General features: G+C 34.6%; 2 protein-coding genes across 2 annotated transcripts in view; one reads left to right on the top strand and one right to left on the bottom strand.

Annotated features, from left to right (window-relative positions):
- GINM1 (glycosylated integral membrane protein 1) overlaps positions 1-16667 on the top strand; it is a 37014-nt gene extending 20347 nt beyond the window's left edge. Inside the window, exons 4-8 of the mRNA XM_074309577.1 lie at positions 6760-6911; positions 7433-7589; positions 9273-9403; positions 13060-13223; positions 14041-16667. Of these exons, the coding sequence (XP_074165678.1) occupies positions 6760-6911; positions 7433-7589; positions 9273-9403; positions 13060-13223; positions 14041-14149 (713 nt within the window). The 3' untranslated portion in view covers positions 14150-16667. The remainder of the gene's footprint in view (positions 1-6759; positions 6912-7432; positions 7590-9272; positions 9404-13059; positions 13224-14040) is intronic.
- The window catches only part of KATNA1 (katanin catalytic subunit A1), a 33240-nt gene continuing 30560 nt past the window's right edge, over positions 15798-18477 (bottom strand). Inside the window, 1 exon segment of the mRNA XM_074309575.1 lies at positions 15798-16159. Within this exon segment, the coding sequence (XP_074165676.1) occupies positions 15961-16159 (199 nt within the window). The 3' untranslated portion in view covers positions 15798-15960.

The following is an 18477-nucleotide window of genomic DNA, read 5'->3' as shown; positions in this document are numbered from 1 at the left end:
AGGAGAATAGGGGATCTCTGTGCTAACACAGGGGCAGGGCACTCACATCTAGGATGGAGTCCTGGCTCTCAGTCCAGTTCTTATACATTAGAATTGAAGACCAGTGGAACAAGGACCCTCACATAGTTGTGGGGCAGGAAATGTGGCTACTCACAGACCAGAGTACAGGCTAAGAGAATAGTAAATAACCTTTTCCTGAAATCATACTACCTTGGAAGAACTGAAAACTTACAGGTTCCCTAAAATTCCTTTGAAAACAGCTGCATAAAACCACTGAAACTTGGAACATTGCACCCTCCATCCTGGAAATACAGCTCTACTTTAACAAAGCATTTAAAAGTCAAGTGATAGGCTGAGAAAATGAGCCAACAACAGAAAAAGATTCTGACCATGGAAAGCTACTATAGTGACAAAAAAGATCATAATGCACCTTAGAAGAAAATAACAGAAACCCTATGTCCTAAAACTCCAAGAAGAATTCATCTCAAGCCATGTAAAAGCTCAGAAAGGATTTTGAAAATCAAGTAAGAGAGGTAAAGGAAATATTGGTGAGAGAAATGAGTGATGTAAAAGGAAGTACAAAAAGTCAATGAGGAGAAGAATATTTTAAAAAGTAAAATTGGCCATATGGAAAAGAAGATACAAAAGCTCACTTAGGAAAGTAATTCCTTAAAAATTAGAATTGATGCATATATTTAACCTTTGTTGAATTGTGTTGTGATATGGGAGCCATCTGCCAGTGGCTGCTGGCAGTCCAACTCAGACCTGTAGAATGGATCTCTTCATGTGAGAGGATGATGATGATACACAGAGACTGGAAGGCAATGACGTTCTCTGACTTCTCTCCTCTTCCCTCCAATTTATTTCATTCCCAATCCACCAGAAATATCTGCAAAGGCTGTTTTGCAAGTCCTTCAGGTGTTATGATTCACAGTTGTGGAAGCTCTCTGAGAATTGACCTGCCCCTTCACCTCTGCAGGGTCCTTAACAGATTTGCTTTCTGTCTGAGGAAAAGAAGGGGAGGAAGGAGGGAGAAAGGTTTGGAACACGGGGTTTTACAGGAGTGAATGTTGAAAACTGCATATATTTTGTTGTTTGTCCTTTTTTATTTTATTTTATTTTATTTTAAATTTTTTATTTAGAATTTTTCCCACAGTATATATGCATGAGTATTTTTTTATAATATTATCCCTTGTATTCATTTTTCCAAATTATCCCCCCTTCCCTCCATTCCCTCCCCCAAATGACAGGCAATCCCATACATTTTACATGTGTTACAATATAACCTAGATACAATATATGTGTGTAAATACCATTTTCTTGTTGCACATTAAGTATTAGCTTCCGAAGGTATAAGTAACCTGGGTATATAGACGTAGTGCTAACAATTTACATTCACTTCCCAGTGTTCCTTCTCTGGGTATAGTTATTTCTGTCCATCATTGATCAACTGGAAGTGAGTTGGATCTTCTTTATGTTGAAGATTTCCACTTCCATCAGAATACATCCTCATACAGTATTGTTGTTGAAGTGTACAGTGATCTTCTGGTTCTATTCATTTCACTCAGCATCAGTTGATGTAAGTCTCTCCAAGCCTCTCTGTATTCCTCCTGCTGGTCATTTCTTACAGAGCAATAATATTCCATAACCTTCATATACCATAATTTACCCAACCATTCTCCAATTGATGAGCATCCATTCAACTTCCAGGAAAACTGCATATATTTTGAAAAATAAAAAGCTATTATAAAAAAAGTTAGAATTGAGCAAATGGAAGCTAATGACTTTATGGGAAATCAAGAAGCAATAAAGCAAAACCAAAAGAATGGAACAATAGAAAGCAATGTGAAATATCTCATTGGAAAAACAATTGACCTAGAGAATAGGTCCTGGAAAGATAATTTTAAAATTATTGGACTACCTGAAAGCCATCATCAAAAAAAGAGCCTTAGATATCATCTTTTAGGAAATTATCAGAGTTTTCAGTCCTTATATTTTAGAACAAGAGAATAAAATAGAAAGGGATTTACCAATCATCTCCTGAAAGAGATCCAAATTCTATAACTCCCAGGTTAAGGAGAAAATATTGTGAATGCCCAAAAAGAAATAGTTCAAATATGGTGGAGTCACAGTCAGGATAACACAAGATTTAGCAGCTTAAGAGTCAGAGTATGATACTCTGGAGAGCAAAGGAGCAAGGATTACAACTAAGAATATCTACCCAGTAGAAATGAATATAATCCTTCAGGGGAAAAGGTGGATATTCAATGTAAGAGAATACTTGCAAGCATTTGTGATGAAAAGACAAGGTGCTGAATAGAAATTTTAACCTTCAAATTACAAGGAGGAAATCATAAATTCCTGAAACATATAAGAACTTTCTCATTATTGTGACAGAAGGAGTATATATAGACAGAGGGCGCAGATATTAGTTGAATATGAAGGGGATAATATCTAAATGGGAGGAAGACTGAAAGAAAGGGAAAGTGTAGAGTATGGGCTAGCTCCCTGGAGAGCTTCAGGGTCAGCCAGAGTCAGGATAAATCAAAGTCCTTGGTCTTTAGGGAAGAAGTGAAAGAGGCAAGCAAACTGCCACAAGGCTTGCCAAAGATGTCTCCTAGATCCTGGAGTCCAGAGTCACCAACTTCTCTCCTCCTCCTCCTGCCACCAGGTGCCTCTCTGGCTCCTCTCCCTCTGCCCTCCAATCCTTGCCTATGATTATCTTAACACCAAACACTCAGCAAGCACCTATGGTGAGAAGAGCCATTTATTCAAACATATGCTAATAGAATCATTGTCTCACATGGAATAGTTAATTAGCTTTTAAGTGCTCAGTTATCTGATTCATGCATATCTTTTTGGAGCTTCAGCCCTCTACAGGAAAGAAATAGGTAGAATGATATAAATGATCTGCCATAAAAGAGGCAAGAAAGAGCTTTTATAATAGAGGGGAAGAGAAAAGAGAATGAGTAAACTTTAGAATTGTCTCAAAGAGTGAATAACATACACATTCAGTTGGGTATAGAAATCTATATTATCCTGCAGGAAAATAGGAGAATAAAGGGATATGAGAAGGGAGGAAGGTAATAGAAGGGAGGGAATTTTGGGTAAGGGGTAATCAAAAGCACAACACTTTTGAAGAGGGACAGGGGGAAAGGAGAGAGAGAATAAATGGGGAGTAAGTTAGCAACAGTAATTGTGAAAATAATTTTGAAGTAAATTTCTCTGATAAAAGCTTCCTATATCAAACATGTAGTGAAGAGGATAAAAGGAGATAGCCCAAGATACAAATAATTAACAGGAAATTCTGTCTTAGGAGAGGTTAAAGTAGATAACTTGAGACAAATATCTCCGGAACCTCTTGGATAACATTTCTATACAAACTTTGTTTTATGACTCTGATTATGTATAAAATGAATCTCTAAAATTCTGCTTTTTGCACTTGGTTTATTCTTGCCTTGTGCCCGCCAATTCTGTACTGGCATTCCTGGCCTTTCTCCCTAGAGGCCTATCCCTCCTGTCTATCCCTTTACAATCAATAAAGACTTTGTTTTAACACAGCATTGAGTAGCAAATTCATTCGCTAACCAGACTCGCCCCTGCCCTTTGGTACTTTGGGGAAGGAGAGAGAGGTAAATCAGACAACCAGAAAAGAACTGATCCATCTCGGCTTAGAACCTCAGTTTCTCCTCATCATATAGGGAACTGAATCTAATTTATGAAAAATAAGAGCCATTCCCAAATTGATAAATGATCAAAATATAGGAACAGTTTTCAGATAAACAAACTATTTTTAGCGAAAAGAAAAAATACTCTTAATTCACCATTGATTGGAGAAATGCAAATTAAAACAATTCTGAGGTACTACCTCATATTTATTAGATTGGCTACTAGGCCAGAAAAGGAAAATGACAATGTTGGAGGGAATGTGAAAAAAATGAGACATTAATGCATTACTGATAGAATTGTGAACAGATTCAGCTATTCTGTGGAACAATTTAGAACTACGCTCAAAAAAGTATAACCTGCATACTCTTTGACCTAACAATACCTCTATCAGACATGTATTCCAAAAGAGATATAAAGAAACAAACAAACAGGAAAAGGGCCTAGTAAGTACCAAAAACATTTCTAGCTCCTCTTCTCAGGGCAAACAATCTGAAATTGAGGGAATGCCCATCAATTGGGGAATGGGTGAATAAACTATGGTATGTGATTATGATGGAATACTATTATATGATGAGCAGGATGTTTTCAGAAGAACCTGGAAAGACTTCCATGAGCTCATTCAAAGTGAAACATATTATGTGCAAAATTAGCAGCATTATTGTTAAGAGGATCAGTTGTGAATGATTTACAGATTTACAAAATAAAATACAGTGATCAAGACAACTCTGAAGGATTTATAATGAAAAATGCCATCCATACCCAAAGAACTGACTAATCTAAATATAAATTGAAGTATACTTTAAAACAAACAAACAAACAAACAAAACTTTATGTACATCTTTATTCCTGTTTAGCAAATAATCCCTTAATTGACATCAGGCACATAAAGACAGTATAGTACAGTGAAGAGAGTGCTGGTCTTGCACAAAAGACCTGGATTCAAATTCTATCTTAAACATAAAAGCTATGTGATAATCCAGGACGACCTGTTTGAGCCAGCTGCCATTTAGAAGGAAAAATAAAAAGAACAGCTCTTACGGCAAAGGTTTATTGTAAGGATCAAGTTAAATATGGTGTGAAAAATGCTTTGCAAATCTTAAAAGTGCTACAAAAATGTCTCCAGTTAGCACTCTGTGATTATCATTTAAGGAACAATTACTAAATGGACTTATTTTGCAAGTCCTTTAATGTGCATTGCTTTAGGGTATCTTTTAGGATGTTCTAGCTGTTATTTTCTACCAGTACATGTCGGAGCCTTCCCTGATTGATTTCCAAGACATTTGGTGCTATTTTGTTCCATCTTTGCAACTGGTTGGCATGATTGTTAGGAGTTTGTGGCTAGCAATTTCACATTACTGCTATGAGTGATTAAAAGAGATAAGACAATTTAAAAATTCTTTTTCAGGAAAAAATTGGGGACACATATGCCATTACTATGTTGGGGCTCCCTTATATCATTGGGATGCATTTATCTTGTTTGGAAGCAAGAAATATTCAGGATTCCTTCTTGGCCTTACCATGGTTGACACTTAAAATTATTTCTAAAAAATTTTGTAAAGCTTTTTATTTTCAAAATATTTGAAAAGATAGTTTTTAACATTCACCTTTGCAAAACCTTGTGTTCCAAATTTTTTTCCCTCCCTTCCTCCTAATACTTCCTCTAGATAGCAAGTAGACCAATATAGGTTAAACATGTGCAATTCTTCTATACATATTTCCACAAGTATATTGCTGCACAAGAAAAATCATATCAAAAACGAAAAAAAAAAGAAGAAAAAAAGCAAGCAAGCAACATCCAAAAGAATGAAAATGCTATGTTGTGATCCACACTCAGTTCCCACAGTCCTACCCATGTGAATAGCTCTCTTCATCACAAGCTTTTTGGAACCAGTCTGAATCATCTCAATGTTGAAGAGAGAACCTCCAACAGAATTGATTATCATATAGTCTTTTGTTGCTGTGTACAATGACCTCCTGGCTCTACACACTTCACTTAGTGTCAGTTTCATGTAAGTCTCTCCAGGCCTCTCTGAAATCATCCTGGTGGTTGTTTCTTTCTTTCTTTTTTTTTTTTTTTTGAGGCTGGGGTTAAGTGACTTGCCCAGGGTCACACAGCTAGGAAGTGTTAAGTGTCTGAGATCAGATTTGAACTCAGGTCCTCCTGAATTCAAGGCTGGTGCCTATCCACTGCGCCACCTTGCTGCCCCTTCTGGTGGTTGTTTCTTACAGAACAATAATCTTCCATAACATTCATATACCACAATTTATTCAGCCAATTGATGGTCATCTACTCAGTTTCCAGTTTCTTGGCTACCCAAAATATTTTTGCACATGTGGGTCCCTTCCCCTCCTTTAAGATCTTTTTGGGATGTAAGCCCAGAAGTAACACTGCTGGGTCAAGGATATACACAGTTTGATAGCCCTGGGGGTACAGTTCCAAATTTCTCTTCATAATGGTTGGATCTGTTTACAATTCCCAACAATGTATTAGTGTCTCAGTTTTCCCACTCCTGACGGGACCAACAGAAGATACAGGAGCCTGGAGGAGGGGGAAATAAAATTTTAAGAAATCCTATGGATCTGGGAGAGCAGAAGTCTAGGCGGGGGCAAAATCTCTAGAAGCAAGGCTGCCAAGGTTAATCTTATATGAGCTATGTCTGGACAAAAGCTATGTTGCTAATATCTTCCCCAGACTCTATACTCCAAAGTGATAATCTAGAATTTTCTTTTTCCCTTTAAACTCTTTCATGAAAGCCTATTTTTTCCTGTCATTTTAGCCAATCTGAGTGATACATGCTTGACACTTTTTAACACCTTACTAATGATCATGAGAATTTGGAGATATTTCTAGAGTGACAGCATTTCATTTCAGAAACTCCAGACTATACAGTATTTACTCATTTCAGAAACACATAAATAGCTACAGGGTTTGAAAACAATTTTACTTAGGCTATTCTTGTACATTTGCAGTAGCGCTGAGCATGGGGGTGAAGGAATAAAGCCATTAGAAGGGGTATAATATTGTCTGCTTTATTCTTTGTAAATAATTATTACATGATTACTTCTGTTTAACAACTTTCTTTTTGACAGCGGAAGGTGAAAATTCAGAAAATCTGAAGGTCGAGGGATATTTTGGAACTGTCAGTGTACGGATATTAGTTCATCAGTGGCCTCTGGCATCTAGTTCCAATGTGCAAATGATTGCCATCCAAGAAGAAGTAGTAGAGATTGATGGGAAGCAAGTAAGAGAACATACTTACTTCAAACTTAGCAATTGCATTACAAATTGTAAACAGTTGTGCTATGAGTTTTGTGGATTTTAGATTGTTTTCTTCTATTACATTTCTAACTTGGTTTGGAAAGAAGTATTTAAGAGTTGATGTTCAGTAGTTCTAAAGGAACTTTCTAAGTCCCCTAATTTTTTAAAGTTTTGTTTTATATTTTTTTATTGTCATATTTAGCTATATCCCTCTATATTCATTTATCAATACTTTTGGAGGAGGGAGTTGAAGCAATTAGATTTGATCCTCATCTCTGCTACAGGTTGGACATGGCTATGGATTAAATTAAATGGAACTGAAAGTAGGGCCTGCAAAAGAGCATGCCAAAGCAGACGTAAATATAAGATTGCAAAATTTTCCCCAACATGGAAAAAAGTAATTATTCTGGGTTATTATAGTTGGCAACCTACAGAAAAAGATCAAATAGGAAAATGGAATTTCAGTTGATGTATGATCTAGTGCCATTATTTCATCTTTCATAGGCTCAACAAAAGGATGTGATTGAAATTGGCATTTTAGTTAAGAACCAGAGAATCCAGAGACGTTCAAATTATACCATTCCATTGGAGGAAAGCATACTGTATTCTATTCCTAGAGACAATGATGTCTTATTTACACTTCCTAATCTCTCAAGAAAAGGTAACTATTTGTTTATTTGTTTGTTCATTTATCATTTATGTGAGCTAAGTACATAACTGAGTTAAAAAAATACCTTCCTTGATGAATAGTTGTTTAACATTTGAATATTAAAATGTTTTATGGATTGGTATAGATAATCTTTCCATTAATTAGTTAATCTTTATAGATGGTATGGATTAAAAACCATTCATACTTTTTCCAGTGTAATTCTCCTCCTGTCTACATTTTTCTATAAATTCTCTCTGAATAATTGATTCTTTGTGCATAGAGGTACTCCTCTTCTTAGTTTTATTTTTTTCAATAACACAGTAATTTCCCAATAGACCTTTCCTTCCTCATGGAAATCCCTTCTCTGTCTACCTTATAATAACAAAGAAAAAATTAAGCAAAACTGATGAAACAACTATAAACATTAGCATATCCAGTATTTATAATCTATAGGTTCTCCAGGGTCCCAAAAAAAGGAAGATAGGTTTAATTTGTTTTCTCTGTTTTTTAAAAAATTAATTCTTGGCTCTCACTGCAATACTTGGGATTCATTATTTCATTCTTGATTCTTAATAAAGTGACTAGCCCAGCAGCTTTTTTTCAGTAAAACATATTCTCAATTTGTCATGCCAACACAAATTTGGTGGTAAATTGATATGGTCTACCCAACCGTGTATCTTTTCCGTTATCTTTAAGGTTACTTAGATTATTTTCATAGTGATATTCAAAAAGAATGGACTTCCGTATCTTTGGAAGTTTGAGATCATTGGAAGTATAGTGCATTTTCCTAGATGTGATCCAGCTTGAGCTTTGTCCTACATCCTTATAACATTACTAATTATAATTGTTGGTGCAGATTTTTAATCACAATAGTGTTATATTTGGAAATGTGCTTTTTTCAGAAAGCCCTCTGTGTTGCTTTGGATTTATATTCAAGGATTTATGTCTCTTTTGAGACATAAGTAGTATAAGGTAGGGGATGGAGTGCTGACTAGTATCAGAGAATCTGAGTTCAAATCTTCTTCCTGGTACTTATTACTTAGGAACCTGGGCATCACTTAATTTTCATGGGCAGCAGTTTCTTTTCTGAAAAATTGGGAGGCAAGGGAAAGGTTGACTAGATGATCTCTAAGGTCCCTTGCAACTTTCAATCCTATGGCCTGTTTTAGTAGATCTCTTCTGCCATAATTGTCTATTCTTAAGTAGAATATTAAGGATGTTTGTTTTTAAAATTCATCTTTGAAAAACAGAAACCTTTTTGTTACTTCAATTAAAATTTTTTTCTTATGTTTTCTTATAGTTTTTTAATAGATAGAAATTTTATTTAGTGAGAAATATAGTTAATCTAATTTTAATTTTTTTTCCTTTTAAAAATGCTAGTTATAGGAGCAGCTAGATGGTGCAGTAGATAGAGCACCAGCCCTGAAGTCAGGAGGACTTGAGTTCAGATTTGGTCTCAGACACTTAACACTTCCTAGCTGTGTGACCTTGGGCAAGTCACTTAAACCCAATTGTCTCAGCAAAAAAAAAAAAAAAAAAAAAAGCTAGTTATAGAAAATATAATTAGGCTTTTAATTCTGATTTTTTATTTCCATACATAGTATGAACTTTATGACCTTAAAGTTAGTAGTAGAGAGTACTATTTTAAAGAAAGCTAAAGCATTCAGTTAACTTCCCATTTTGTTATTTCTGTAGATAGTCCTAGTCTATTGCAGACAACCAGTCAGTACCTTATCAGGAACATGGAAACAACCATAAATGAAGACCCATTGCCTGGCAAATTACCAGAGACTCCACTTAGAGCAGAGCCTCCATCTTCATGTAAGGTAAATATCAGTATCTCTTATTGTTTTTAAAATTATAGGCCAACATGAGAAAAGAGAATGTACAGCACACAAAAACTAATTGAAAGCTTAAGGGTTGGAGCCTTGCAAATCCTTTAAAGCAGAAATCATTGTATGATTTTCTTTTATTTTCTAACTGGACCTGTGAGAAAATCACAGATTATTGTTACATCAATATAACAAGCTCCTGGGGAAGACTGGGCAGCTAGGTGATGCCATAGTGTAAGAGTGCTGGGTCTAGTAGGAAGATTCCTCTTCCTGAATTCAAATTTGGCCTCAGACACTTAAAAGCTATATGATCCTGGACATGTCACTTAGCCCTGTTTGTCTCAGTTCTCCATCTGTGAAAATAATCTGGAGAAAGAAATGGCAATAAGGTCATGAAAAATAAGAAATGTGGGACTAAAAATGGACTGGACCACCTGGAGAAGAACTTCCAATAAGGCAGATAGGTGACACTGTGAATACAGTGCTGAGTCTGAGGTCAGGAAGAGCTCAGTCCAAGTTCCTTTTCAAATACTAGTTGCATGACTCTGGACAGGCCACTGCCTCCATTTCCTTATTTGTGAAGTAGGGATAATAATAATAATAGCATTTGCCTTCCAGGGTAGTCATAAAGATCAAGTGATCAAATTTGTAAAGTCCTTAGCACAGTGCCTGACACATAGCAGGTGCTTATTAATGGCCTATTTCCTTCCTACCTTGGTGAGTGTGATTATAGTACAGACAAACCCAACTGTCATGGTACCAGTTTTTCAACTATTCCTTAATTGATGGGCACTCCCTTAAATTACAGTTCTTTTCTTTTTCATTCTCTCCCACTAAGATCAGATTTGTTTTGCTTGTGCTCATTCCTTCTTTGGTATTATCCTTCCTAACCTTCTATTCCCCCAGTGGTTTTCCTGTTGAGTTTGATTATTTTTATACCAAGTAAGTGTGTGTTCAACCTTACTTTGTCCATTTCAGAAAAAAAGAATTACTTGCAATCTAGGGGAAAGGGTGGGGGAAAAGAGGGGAAATTGGAACACAAGGTTTTTCTTCTTTTTTCTTTTTTTTTTAATAATTTTTTATTATATATATTTTTATAATATTATCCCTTGTATTCATTTTTCCAAATTATCCCCCCCCTCTACTCCCTCCCCCCGATGACAGGCAATCCCATACATTTTACTTGGGAACACAAGGTTTTTCAAGGGTCAATGTTGAAAAATTATACTTGCATGTGTTTTGAAAATAAAAAACTTCATTTAAAAAAAATAAGGTTCCTCTAATGCCTTCTCCTCCTCTCATGTTTGTATATTCTTACACACTCCACTTATGAAAAATAGCAAGTTCCACTCCCTTCTTCCTCCTCTCCAGTATATTTATCATTTTGCCCTTTTTTAAAACCCTTAGTACAGATTCATTCCATTCCTATGACTTTTTTTTAATCTAATTCCTTCAATAACCCCATGAAAAACATTTATTTAGGTTCTGAATGGACAATTTCTGCTTCTCCATTAGAATGTTAGCACTACTCTCTCACAGAGCCTCTTTCTGTAGTTCACATATTTACCTTTCTAAGATAACTCTTTTTGCTCTTGTGTTTGTATTTCAACTATTTCAACTTCCTGCTTAAATGCTTGAGAATAACTTTAAGATATTCTCAAACATTTAAGCAGGAAGTTTTTTTTTTTTTTTTTTTTTTACTCTTTCTTAAAGGATTTTATTTATAAATTATATTTATTATATTTCACTGTATTTTTGGTTGTAAGCCCACATTCTTACCTTTTGTAAATAAATAATAATAAACCAAGATCTCCCCTGGTTTGTATGTTATTAGTTCTTATGACTATAAATCCTTCGTATTTGAAGTACTTTTTCCCATATGCTGGCACTAAATTTTTTTCTTGATTGTGGGCATTCTGGATTTCGGCTCACATTACTTTTTTGTGGTTCCTTTAAAGTAGGATTTTATCTTTGTCTTCCAGATTTAATATAGAGCTTTTCATTTTTTCCCCTTTTGCTTCATTTCTTCTAGGTAATTCATGTTCCTTGTGAAAAACCTATTTTTTCTTTTGAATGTATATAGTTATTCTAGATTTTCTTCTTCCTTTGACAGCACCCTAAATTTGCACTAATTATTGGTACTGGTGGGTGTTTGATTTACTTTCTGGCTTTCAATTCTTTTACTGGGGCTGTCTTGTCTACTGGAGCCACGTTCCACCCCTGGCTGCTCTTTTCATGAGCTCAGCTGCCAAGTTTGATCTTGCCCTGGGTTTCTTGGGTTCTTTTGCTGACTTTCATTACAACTGGTTAACTTCCACTCTCACCCCTTACGTTCTTTACTGCCTTCTTTAGCATCTCACGACCCAAGTCTGAGACCTCAGAGCACCTAGCTTGGGCTTTTTGGATCTGGGCATTATTCTGGTTACTGTCTGCAGCTCTTATCACATTTTTATCACAAAGTCTGGGGCTTTCTAACCATCCTAAAGCCTTCTCAGGAGAACATTATACTCTTGCTTCCTCTGGACACAGAGCTTTGAAGACTATGTTTACTGTCCCTGATTCTGTTCGAGTCCCAGCCTGATGTGGCACTGGTTTTACCCTTTCCTATCACCTTCTGAATTTTGGCTCTTTTTGCAGTTCTTAGATGGAGGATGTCACTTTATTGTACTTTCTGACTGGATTTTTTTTGATCATTATTTGATCTTCTGCGAACTTCAAGGTTTTGCTAGAGTTGGTATGTGGGTGCTGGATAGTATTTCTGTTGGTCAGGTGATCATTTTACATGAAGTCTAAATGTGCTGAATTTTAATTCATTGAGGGGATAAGAGTCAGGAAAGTTATGATCAAAATAGGAGAATCAAGAGAATATAAAGTCATGATAGAAAAAGGAAGTAGAAGTATCAAGGTGTGATCAGCAGCACTAAATGTTGTACAGAGAGATGAAGGAGGGTAATGACTGAGATGATGAAAGTACATTTGGAAATGTGTTTTAAGAGAGCTGTTTCAGTGATGAGATCAGAAGCCAAATTGCAAGGGAATAATGGTTCATTAGAGAATAAGAAAGTGGAAAATTATCTGTAAATGTTTTTAAGTTTAGTAGTGGAGAAGGGAGTTGAAATTTTAACTAGAAGTGATAGGAGTCTCATGAATAAAATTCTCAAGAAAGATTAAGGAAAATGGTTTAAGTTTTTAATCAACATATATCTATGGACACTTTGTTAGAAAGCTAGGGGAGAGAAAAATTTAAAGTCCTAGAAGAATCAGAATTTAGGATTACAAGTGGAAGAATCAATCAGTTTTTACAGAGAATTACTTTTTTTTTCTGGGAGATGGGCAAAGGTACAGAACTTTTGAGGTATTTCAAGGAAAGCAGGGTAGGTGCAATGATGGGGGATGAGTAGATACTCATTATTATTAGTTTTAGTAGTACTACAGTATACAGAGAAATTTTTGATGTGTGTGAGGATTTTGGAGTATCTGAGACTAGTTTCATAATGAATTTATACTAAGTAAAATCAATATGTACTGTGACCTTTTTCTCAATAGTCAAGCTAAGCAGGGAACAGAAATATAAGGTGAAGAGTCTTGATTTTGTTTCACTATTTTTAAACTAATAAACACCTCATATATCTTTTTCTTTTTCTTTTTAGATTATTTGCCAATTGATGGAGGATTTCAGAAAATATATGTGTAAATTCTGGATCAACATTTTCCCAGTACTTTTTATGTTTATGAACATCACAATGCTTGGAATTATAGGAGCAGCTATAGTAATAGCCATCTTAAAGGTGCTTTTTCCTAATTCTGAATCCAAGTAAGTAATTTATTTTTAAGTAATTCTCATTTTTAGTGGAAACTACCACTCTAGTTTTCCTTTCTTCCTGCCCCTCCACTTTGTCATTTACATACATGAATAGACGCAGTAAATGCTTCCCACTGAAACTCCCTCAAAACATTGGCTCCATTCCAAGACAGTGGCTGACAGACACTGCTATGTTAATAGTGTGACCATCTATGTAAAGATCCACTTTCATTAGTCTTCCTTAAGTTATTTTAGTGCTTAGATGCTCATATTTTGTTGCAGTCCAAGAAGGAAATTATGATAGCCTAAAGTATTATTTTGCTTCATTCATTTGTATATTAATATGCTATTAGTAATATGTGGTATAGTCTAATAATGTGCTTTCCTAATAAGTACACAGGAGTATTAGTAAACTGTATAAATCGGTAGATTTATAGTATATTAAAATATGTTGTTAGCAAAGAGTATTTAAAACAAAACACCTTATTTTCAAAAAGTCTCTATGACCAGAAGTAGGAATAGCATTTCTAGATTAGACAATCTTCTTAGCTTTTGAGTTGGAGGTGCCTATTTCCCTTGACCATTCTCTATCGAGTGATCTGGAAACTCCAGTAATAGTTTGATCACAACCATCCCACATTCCCTCTTCCATTTCCTGAGAGTGCATTACTATTATAGATCCCAGTTCCCTTCTTTTGTGAAAATGTTATTTTAGAATCTGTTACTGTAGATCAAAACAATATAAACTGATGAAAAATTTTTGTCTTTATCTAGTAGGAAAACTTATTGTCTTCTGTATTACAATAAGACATATTCTTTTGAATTTCAGGGGAATTCTTCACTTGGATAAAGTGGGCTACCACAGGTACTACCCTATTAATTTCTTAGAGACTACAGAAAAATCAAAGGACAATCTTGAAGAGAAGATATGTATTTAACACATCCTTATCCCATTTTTTCACTGTGGAATTTGTTATGTGGTTCATAATTTCCAATCATTTAAGGAAAATGTATAATATTTTGAAAACTAGTGCCACAACTTAGCTTGGCCTTCTAAGAGATATTGGAGAATAAGGATATAACATTTGAAACTGCCTAACTGGTAATGTCAGATATGACTTCCTAAGGAATGAGAGAATGGTAAAATTAGCCAAACTGAAATAGGATATTACAAAGACTTGCAGTACATTTTGTTTATACACCAAAAAAAAAAAAAAAAAAAAAAAAAAAAAGGACTAAGCCAGAGGGCAGCTAGGTGGCACAGTGGATGGAGCACCAGCCCTGAAGTCAGGAGGACCTGAGTTCAAATCTACTCTCAGACACTTAACACTTCCTAGCTGTGTGATCCTGGGCAAGTCACTTAACCCCAATTGCCTCAGCAAAAAAAACAAACAAACAAACAAACAAAAAAAAAAAACCCTTAAGCCAGTAATTCCAGGTGCCTTATTAAGAAAATTATATCAACTTTTTTTTTTTATTGTAATGAGATCTTAACTTTAAGCACTTTATGAAGAGCTAAACTTAAGAAAAGTTCCAGAATTAAACACTTGTAACTATTTAACTTGTATTTTGTACAATTATGATTGATTTTGATAAAGAACCTTCATTATTACTTCATTATATCTGTACCAAATTCACAGCAGGATCCAAATGGAATTGTCAAGTGACCTTCTTGTTGCAAAATCTCTTAGAGAGAGGAGGAGTTGGATATATACACTTATTGGATTGTGAGAGGTCAAAATTTATACTGGTAACTCATAAATCAGTGACAATATTACTAAATTTTTGTGAGAAAACAATATAAAGTTTTTAAAGAATTTAGTAGTGAACTACTTTGTTTTAGCTATTTTGACTTCACTTTTTATTGCAAATTAATTACCATTATGAATGGACTTTAAGTATATTTACCAACACTGTCATTTCATTGGAATACCTGAAAAAGGAACAAGTCATTTTGAGCCATGAGAAAGTTTACTTAAGCTTTACAGAGTATTAAATAAAAAAGCAATGTTTTAGTGAAATCTCCAGAATTAACATCTCTGCTTATGCTCTAGTGTTGTGGGACCTTGGTATGTTTTTACAAGGTGAAAAGCATTTGTCATTTTGTACCTATCATTTATAAAATACCTTAGATTCAGCTCCCAAAATAAGCTATAATTAGTGTATGAATAAAACTTTGGAAAATAAGTATTTATCTGTCCCTGCAACAACATTCTACTGCTCAGGGACATGAAAGTAGAGCCAGGAGTCTCCAAATGATTATTAAAAGAAAACCTTCTCCAGCCTTGCAGAGTCCAACTAGTAGGAGGAAGGGCAGTATAGGTCCTTGTTTCAATTTATTCCCCTTTTGTTTACTTAAAGTAACAAAACAATTCTTAAAAGTTACATGAAACTAAGGTCAGCTTTGGCTCCATTACTACCTAGATTGAAGAATGGCTTTTCAGCTTTCTTCCTCTATTAATAGAAGAAACAATATTAAAAAGAGGCATCATCTCAAAGTGTTTATAAAAGTATGATTTAAAAAAGTGTTAATTATGAAAACTTTTAAGGTTCAATGCAAAAGTAACAAATTGAGTCAAATGTCCCTGCAGCTTAAAAAAATTACATTTATTCAGAATCATGAATTCCTTTTATAATTATCATTATGAAAGTTTAAAAAAATATAGCACTCAGTGCAATGAAATACTACTTTTCATTACTATTGAAACAACATAAGGCAGGTTTCTCACAGTTTACTTTAAAAAAGAATTTAGCATGATCCAAATTCAAATATCCATTTTTCATATCTTTCAATGTCCGCAGCAGATACTGACTTAGAAACCTTTTTTAAAGCCATTCCAAAGTCCTCCATAGTTGTAGGCATATGCATTTCATCTCTGGAAAGATTTCTGATTTCTTCAGGTGTCAAACCTTCAATGCGCCTTCTCATGGCCATCAGGGATGCATCTCTTTGAAAGAAAAAATTTAAAAGTAAAAGTTAAAATTTTCACATATACCAAGGGTCTGGTTACACTAAACTGAGAACGATAAACTTTATATTTATATTGCTACAAAAGTGTTACAATGTTTCTAAGTATAATCTTGCTACCTGTCAATAAATAGTATTGTATGACATATATTTAATGTTTCTCACATTTGAAATACCTCTCCAATATGCCAAATGACAATTCCTATCTTTCCATGCCCAAGTCAAATAACACCTCCTCCATAAAGAGTTGTCCCTGATCTTTCCTAAAATGGAAATTCTCTCCTAATTCTTGAAGCACTTTTTTGGCACGTATTTCTTAAGCACTTGTGTTCTATTTTGTATTATAATTATTGGTATATGTGTCATTTACATCTTACTAGACTGTAAGCTCCTGGAGGGCAAGGACTTTGTTTTTTTTTTTTTTTAATCTTTTTCTCCCCTTTGGCCCACCGAATAGTCCCTTAATAAATGTTTGCTGAAAAATGTTATCAGTGTATTTTAAAAGTTAATCACAACAATTGCGAACAGTATATCCCAACATATAATTACTATGCACTATAGATAAATGGATGCTACACATACCAAATATTTATAGCTGCACTTTTTATAACATAACTGGAAAGAAAGTAGAAGCCCACTGATTGGGGAAGGGCTAAACAAAATGTGGTACATGGATATAACTGGATATTATTATTGTGTTATAAGAATTGAAGGACATGAGGAATTACAGAGAAGCAGCAAAACTGATGCAAAGTGAAATAAAGAGACAAGAAAATCACATCACTACAAGAAAGAACAACAAAAAATAATCAAAAACTGAATGCTGCAAAATTATATTGAATCAGGTTGTCCCAGGCAAATGAACATACACTTTCCTTTCCCATTTCTCTTTGTAGAAGTAGAGGATGAAAGTGTGAAACACTATAGATCTCTTATATCAAACTTTCTCTTTATAAAAAAGAAAAGAAAAGAAAAGCATTATTATAAAAGATGACATTTAGAAGGGAAATGTATGGAATAACAAAAGATAACAAAATTTTATTTTAAAAAATGACTCCAAAACATGAATAATGTGAGAAAACACAATTTAACAGGAAAAAGAGTCTGGTTATTGGCAACTTTTTATTAACCAGTAAGTGAGGCTAATGAGTGTCCTCTACCCCCAACCCCCCAAAAAGTCTCCATCCCATTGGGGATAGAATGGTTATTTTCATGACATTATATGCTATTACAAATTGTATATTAAGAAGCTAATTTTTTTCCTCTCCCCCCCCATAAGCCTTTAAAAAAGGATTAAATCTTAACACACTCAGATATGCTGGACAGCATGCCTGAGCTGAATTTAATCAAATAAAATCTAACAGGTGTAAGGATAAAGTCTTAAACCTGAGTTCAAAAAGCCATCTTCTGAAGTATTAGATGGGCAAGCCATCAGTAAATATCAGATCATCTGATAATTATTACTGAAAGATCATTACTGAAAATTACTGAAAGCATATTCATACCACATTCCACATTTATACTCTCTAACCTCTCTATTGACAGAAGCAAAGTTTGTATCATTATCAATTATCAGGCACCAAGAACCTTTACTTAGATTTTAGTATAATAAATATCAAATTCTTTCAATTATTCTTCTAGATATGAGAAGAGCTAGGTTTATCAGCTGGATCAGATTATTCATTAAAGATTACCTACATTCAGAACAGATTGAATGGTCAGACCCCAAAATTAATCAGTAACAGTTTAATGTTTATTTAGAAGGCTCCAGAGATTGGTTCTTGTTCTTGTGTGGTTCAACATTTTAATTGCAGGTTTGGGAAAAACCAAAAGTTTTGATAAAGGTTTATCAACTCTACAGATGACACAAACTTGGAAAGGATAGCTAAAACTCGGGAATACAGGATTCTGTATTCCATAGGCTAAAATCTAATCAAACAAAACCTAACAGGTATAAAGATAAAGTTTTAAACCTGAGTTCAAAAAGCCATCTTCACCAAGTATAAGAGATGGGCAAGTCATCAATATCAGCTCATGTGAAAGAGATCCAAGCATTTTCACAAACTCCTAAGATATGCAACCTACACCTCCTTCCTCAACTTCCTAACAAAAGGGATTATCATCTTAGGCTATATTAATTGAAGCACAGTATAGAGAGACAGGGACAGATGCTAGTACTATGCTATTTTTCATAGGTCCAACCACAATGAATGCTTACTAAATATTAGGCACTATGCTAAATAATGGACACACGCACCCATACACATACTCTCCTACATTTTGGGAGGGTGTGTGTGT

This window comes from Sminthopsis crassicaudata, chromosome 4 (genome assembly GCF_048593235.1).
Source record: "Sminthopsis crassicaudata isolate SCR6 chromosome 4, ASM4859323v1, whole genome shotgun sequence".
Classification (NCBI taxonomy): domain Eukaryota; kingdom Metazoa; phylum Chordata; class Mammalia; order Dasyuromorphia; family Dasyuridae; genus Sminthopsis; species Sminthopsis crassicaudata.
The sequence above is the reverse complement of the archived record's forward strand: the minus strand, read 5'-3'. Positions and strand labels throughout refer to the sequence as shown.